The 6,721-nt window shown below is 41.2% G+C and overlaps 1 protein-coding gene across 1 annotated transcript in view; it reads right to left on the minus strand.

Moving 5' to 3' along the window:
* Positions 1-5,871, minus strand: part of HABP4 (hyaluronan binding protein 4) — a 36,894-nt gene extending 31,023 nt beyond the window's left edge. Inside the window, exons 1-3 of the mRNA XM_006773169.2 lie at positions 5,692-5,871; positions 1,224-1,385; positions 961-1,029 (exon numbers count right to left, since the gene is read on the minus strand). Coding sequence (XP_006773232.2) covers positions 961-1,007 — 47 coding nt within the window. The 5' untranslated portion in view covers positions 1,008-1,029; positions 1,224-1,385; positions 5,692-5,871. The remainder of the gene's footprint in view (positions 1-960; positions 1,030-1,223; positions 1,386-5,691) is intronic.
* Positions 5,872-6,721: the final 850 nt, after the last annotated feature.

Genomic DNA, 6,721 nt, shown 5'->3' on the forward strand with positions numbered 1-6,721 from the left:
TTGTTTTTTTTTCACTTAATCCCTTCGCCTTTTTCACCCAGCCCTCCTACCCCCTCTCCTTTAACAGCTGTCAGTCTGTTCTCTGAGTCTGTTTCTATTGTGTTTGTTGGTTTATTTTGTTCATTAGATTCCACATATAAGTGAGATCATATGGCACTTGTCTTTCTCTGACTGGCTTATTTCACTCAGCGTAATACTCTTCCGGTCCATGCTGTTGCAAAAGGTAAGATTTCCTTCTTTTTTATGGCCGGGTAGTATTCCATGGTGTAAATGTACTGCAGCTTTTTATCCTCTCATCTGCTGATGGGCGCGTGGGCTTTTCCAGATCTTAGCTATTGTAAATAATGCTGCTATGAACATAGGGGTGCACATATTCTTTCAAATCAGTGTGTTTCGGCCTTCTTTGGATAAACTCCCAGAAGTGGAATCGCTAGATCATAGGCAGTTCCATTTTTAATGTTCTGAGGTCAGTCCATACTGCTTTCTAGAGGCCGCACCAGTCTGCGTTCCCACCAGCAGTGCAGAAAGGTTCCTTTTTCTCCACAACCTAGCGAACACTTGTTAGTTGATTTGTTGTGGTAGCCACTCTGACATGGGATTTCTCATTGTGGTTTTAATTCGCATCTCTCTGATCATTAGTGACATTAAGCATCTTTTCATACGTCTCTTGGCCATCTGTATGTCCACTTTGGGGATGTGTCTATTCAGGTCCTTTGCCCATTTTTAAATTGGATTGTTTGTTTTCTTGGAGTTGAGTTTTGTAAGTTTTTAATAAATTTTAGCAAACCCATTTTTAAGTTATCTCACTAAACAAAAGCCTAATATCAACCTCTATGTAAGAGAACACAGTATAAAGACACTTGCAAGCACAGCAGAGGACATACTTTTCATGAAAGGCATGCAAGGATTGAGATTTCCACTTAACTGTAGGTTCACAGAATGCACACATTTGCAGCGTACCTGGTATCTTTACCGGATCCCCAGGTGCGAACTCCACATCCACCCATGTTGTCTTCAGTTCTGATTGCTCTACAGAAAGAAATATTTCCTAAAACTGCAAGCTGGTCTCTAGTCAATCTTCAACTCAGAGAAGTTGATAATAAAAGCTAAATCAGGATCATCTCTTTACTAATATAAAGGCAACTAAATATTAACACATAACAGATTCATACTATGTACGACTAAGGTCTTAAAGTGAAAATAGCATTTATAAAGGAACTTACATTTTATCATTCCCACCATATCTCTCAAATTCCCGTTTTCCTCTTTGGTCAAAACGATCAAAAGCTCTGTTCCCGGGACCACCGCGGCCTCTGCTCCGCAGGCCCCCTCTTGGGCCTCCACGTCCTCTCAGGGGTCTGTCTCGATCAAATCTGTCAACTGGTCTAGGAAGGCATGGTATAATACAAAGTGGTGGATTAAAGAGCGAAGGCTTTTTTAAGAAAAACAAATTCTAGAAGGCTATTATGGCTGTAGTATATTGGAAAGAATGGTGGCCTGCACAACGAATTAATAGTTAACTTTTACTGAACACATACTATCCCCAGTGTTGTTCTGAGGGCTTCACATACAGTCACTTAACTCGCACAAACAAATCTGTAATATACGACTATTGCCCATAGCTGAAGAAACTGAGGCGCAGAGGAGGTAGGTAACTTGCCCAAGGTCACATGGCTACTAAGTGGGGGAGCCGGTGAGAGCGCGTCCTAGGCAGGTCTCTCTCTCTGAACCTGGTTTCCACATTTATAAAATGAGGAGGTTAGGACCTGGCCAGTGTGGCTCAGTTTGTTGAGCGTTATCCCATGCACCAAAAGGTCACAGGTTCGATTCTTGATCAGGGCACATGCCCAGGTTGCTGGTTTGGTCCCCAGTCCAGGTGCATGTGGGAGGCAACTGATTGATGTTTCTCTCTCTCTGTCTCCTTCCCTCCCTTCTCCCTTTCTTCCTCTCTCTAAAAATCAATTAAAAAAACACACCCACAAACATATTTTTTAAAAACGAGGTTAGATAAACTAGCTCTAAGATTCATTCCACTTCTAATACTAAATGTTTAAGTTAAATTTGGAATCTATACTAATAAAAGGGTAATATGCTAATTAGACCGGGAGACCTTCTGGATGTCCTTCCGGACAAAGCCATGTGGCAGGGCCAAGGCAGAGGCGGTTAGGGGCGATCAGGCCAGGAGGGAAGGGCAGTTAGGGGAGAACAGGCAGGCGGGGGGCGGGGGAGAGCAGCTGGGGGTGAGCAGGCAGGCAGGCAGAGGTGGTTAGGGACAATCAGGCAGGCAAGAGGTTAGGAGCAAGCGGTCCCGGATTGCAAGAGGCAGTCGGACATCCCCCGAGGGGTCCTGGATTGGAGAGGGTGCAGGCCGGGCTGAGGGACCACCCTCCCCCCTGCCCACCCCGTCAGCACAAATTTTGTGCATCAGGCCTCTAGTCTGATTCTATATTAAAGTCCCTAAAGCAGAGTTCTATAACAATGACCAAAGAAAAGTTAAGTTCTTAATCAGGCCATAAAAGAAAAAAAATATACCTAAACATTGCGAGGAAATGAAGCAAAACAATATACAAGGAAAATAATGCCAACAGTCAAAATCAGGTCTAAATTTACATGAAATCCAATCAGATATGGACAAAATTACAAATTCATTTAAGCTATAATAGTGATTGAAACTGACCCTAAATATAGACCTGTGTGTTCTGGTGTATTTTAAATCCTTAATCATTTTTTCTCTGTTCCACAAGTTTACTCCTACCCCCCATTAAATATATTCTCAATTGCTTCTTCATTTTCCCCTGATTATAAATTGTATCTTCTTTGTCACAGGCTGGTGAGACCGAGGAATCCTGTACCCGCTTGGGAAGCTTTGTTCTGCATGCACAAGCAGAAGGAAGAAGCTTGGAGCCAAGCATCTCGCTTTCCATACCTGTCATCCACTCTCGTACAGCAATCCTAATAACTAGACACGGGTATGTGTCACAGGTGAGGGAATGAAGTTTCTGTATGGGGGATGGGGCGCCAATGTTTAATGGGAACAGCTGGGGAAAGTGAAAAGGTTCTGGAGAAGGATGCGGTGATGGTTACACAACAATGCGAATGGACTTAATGCCACTGAGCTGTATATTTAAAAGTGGTTTAGCCAAGGCCAGATGTGCAGTGGTTAGACATCAGCCTGCAGACCAAAGGGTCATGGGTTTGATTCCTGGTCAAGGGCATGTATCTCGGTTACAGGTTCCCAGCGCAGGTCGGGGCATGCGTGGGAGGCAACCAATCAATGCGTCTCTCTCACGTCCGTGTTTCTCTTTCTCTCCTCTCTCTCCTTTCCACCCTCTCTAAAAATCAATGGAAAAATATCCTCTGGTAAGGATTAAAAATAAAAATAAAAAGGAAGAAAATAGGCAAAGTGTTTAAAGTAATCATCTCAGACAGTAAGATAGGTGGTTTAATTTTCTTTGTAATTTCATATGTTTTCCAAATTGTTTCAAGAGACTATAAATTATTTTTACTAAAGATCTTATGGACCTTTATTAATAGAAAAGTACTTTTAAAGAAATTATAAGAAAATATGTTTTCTGATGGCACATGACATAAAAAAAATTTCAAATTTCCTTGAAAGTAAAAATTCCTACATATTCTTAATGTGATAGTCTGAGAAGGGCACAAAACATCACTTCTGTGGTATTCCTGCCAGGTAAGCTCATTCCATGAGGAAATAACAGACAAACTCAAATTTTGAGCTGTTCTACAAAACAAACGGCCTGACCTTTTCCAAAAAAGTCAAATTTATAAAAGATAAAGGGAAACTAAGGAGCCATTCCAAATTAGAGAAGACCAAATGCAATGCCCATTTCTGGACTGGATCTGGAATCAGACTTTTTTTTCCTTTTGCTAAAAGTACATCACTAAGACAACTGGTGGAATCTGAACAGTCTGTGGATGACATAATTTAGAGAATTCAACAGAACTGTACTGAAGTCACTAAGTTTGATAATGGAACCATGTTTTTAGTAAATACATGTAAGTATTTAGGGATAAAGGGACATTCCTGCACCTTCCTCTCATCTAAAATGACCAAGAAAAAAGTTGTATGTGTGTGTGACACACAGAGAGAGACTATGAATGTGCAGGGGGAGAGACTGAGAGAAAAAAGAGGAGGAAGAGGAGTATAACAGAGCAAATGTGGTAAATGTTAACATTTGGGGAATCTGGATAATAGCTTATGGAAACTCTTTGTATGATTCTTGCAACTTTTGTATATCTGAAATTATTTTTAAAGTAAAAAGAAAAAAAAATCCCTCCATAACCCCACATCCCACCCTCCCTCTCCCTCTCCCCCTAGCCTTGCCTGCATGCATGATTTCATTTAACAGGCATCTTTCCATGTTACTATATAAAGACCTATTTTATCCTTTTTAAAGACTCACAGTTTTGCTACTAAAAAAAACCCTGCAAACATGAGTTTGTGCCTTTGAGCTATAATTTTCTTATGTCCACAGAATGAATTCCTGAAGTGAGGAAAACAAAACACAAACGCTTCCTAAAATAAGCAGCTCTGTTCAGAAGCTCTTTTTTTTTTAAATTTTTTTAATATATTTTATTGATTTTTTACAGAGAGGAAGGGAGAGAGTTAGAAAGCTAGAAACATCGATGAGAGAGAAACATCGATCAGCTGCCTCCTGCACATCTCCCACTGGGGATGTGCCTGCAACCCAGGTACATGCCCTTGACCGGAATCGAACCTGGGACCCTTCAGTCCGCAGGCTGACGCTCTATCCACTGAGCCAAACCGGTTTCGGCTAGAAGCTCTTTATAAGCATGCACACAGGCCATTACACAGCAAATTTGAAGCAATCACCAAAAAAAGGCAGAATTAAACCTTTTTCTAGCCCCCACCTCCAACGTGGGGGCAGATACACCACCTCAATGTTTTGAACGTGTAACTGCCAGGGAACAGAGCTACAGAAGTCGCTACCTGCTCAGTTCTCTCGCACTGAGCTAGTCTGCTGGACTTTCTTGTTTTTTAGGCTTGTTTTAATGGGCTCTAGTATAGCTTTACAAAGCTAAATTCTTTAGTTAAAACTTGTAAACGGGATTAGTAGTCAAGAAGTTAAAGGACTGCCGGCTGGTGTGGCTCAGTGGTTGAGTGTCAGCCCATGAACCAGGAGGTCACGGTTCAGTTCCAGTGAGAGCACATGCTGGGGTTCCGGGTTCAATCCCCAGGAGGGGGTGTGCAGGAGGCAGCCGAACAATTATTCTCTCTCATCATTGATGTTTCTATCTCCCTCTTCCTTCCTCTCTGAAAGCAATTTAAAAAACAAAAAAAAGAAATTCATCAATAGTCTAAATTAATAATACTAAATCAAAAACATAATTATATCCCTAGCCTAAACTTCAAAAGAAACTTTGACCACTTGAACATACTCCTGTGCAGTATTTTTATGAGTGCTTTTCATAGTTAGCAGTAAAGAATTCATTTTTTATCATAAAATCATTGCCTGAACCAAGACTTAATGTCATTTAGAAGGAAAATGGAAGATCCTTCATGTGGCACCTAAGGTAATATGATTTGCTACTTAGATTGGCAAATTATTCCCAGGACTGGCACCACAGAAGGTCACAAAGGCTAGCAGTTCTCTGAAAACTGTGCTGGTTCCTAAACCCTCCTAACCCAGACCTGTTTGCAGTACATACTTTTCTTCTGTAACCTTCTCAGCTGTGAAGTCCGCCTGCCTCTCGGTCTCATAAGGTTGATATTCCCTGTAGGATCTCCGCTCGGCTCTATCCAGTGTCACCTCTGTCCCCCGGCTATCATTCCATCCTTGCTGCTCCCCTCTTCTAGGAGTTCGCTTCTGGCCTGCAAGCAAACATCAAAGGGGAGAGGTGAACTCGAGGTCTACAGCAGCACGTTATTTACAGGTACTTTCACATTTCACTCTTTTCGAAACCAACGTCATGGGGAAATGTAGAAGTTTAGAGAAGGAAAGTTGCGGATATTACTGCAGGCAGCATCAACTACTTTTTAATAAAAGTTAAGTTACTACTGAATTAGTAACTGGCCTACCAAAGCTTTCTCTTATGTCCTGAAAAGCATGATAAAGTTAAACAGACTACACCAACTAACCTGCAAGTATAGGTATTGCACAATGACTCTGTGACAGCTAAGGATATAGATAATTGCTAACTCAACGACGTTTCACAAAAGCAGCTTTACTGAAACATGGCAGCTACGCTACATCCAAAAAATTTTAGGATATCCTGTTCTTTAAATTTTATTTAGAACCCCAAGTATAGTTTCTCATCAGCTACTAAGGTCCTTGTTTTTAAATACAGCTATACCATTACCTTTTTTTAAATTTAGAAACAGATTTTTCTGCTATTTCCTGGTATTTATGATCATACTTCTCAAATATGAGGCCAAACTTGTCTAGCCAAATCATACATGGGCCAGTTAGGGCCCAAACAGGCATCTCCCATGCGTGGAGCCAGAACTCAGCTGGGGCGGGGACCAGGCCATTCCAGCCTTTTGCTCCCTCCTCTCACCATACTCTACTCGCCTCCAGTTCGATGCTTGAACAATTTTAAGCAGAGTCTGTGTCTGATAGGCATGTAATACCTGGTAAACATGTTCTGAAGAATGTCACTTCAAAATCATCTTCTAAAAATGTTTATCTTTCCTTTGTATACATTTAAAAGATCCCCAAACATTATTTATAATTTTATT

The sequence above is a fragment of the Myotis davidii genome, unplaced genomic scaffold (genome assembly GCF_000327345.1).
Source record: "Myotis davidii unplaced genomic scaffold, ASM32734v1 scaffold1226, whole genome shotgun sequence".
Taxonomy (NCBI): domain Eukaryota; kingdom Metazoa; phylum Chordata; class Mammalia; order Chiroptera; family Vespertilionidae; genus Myotis; species Myotis davidii.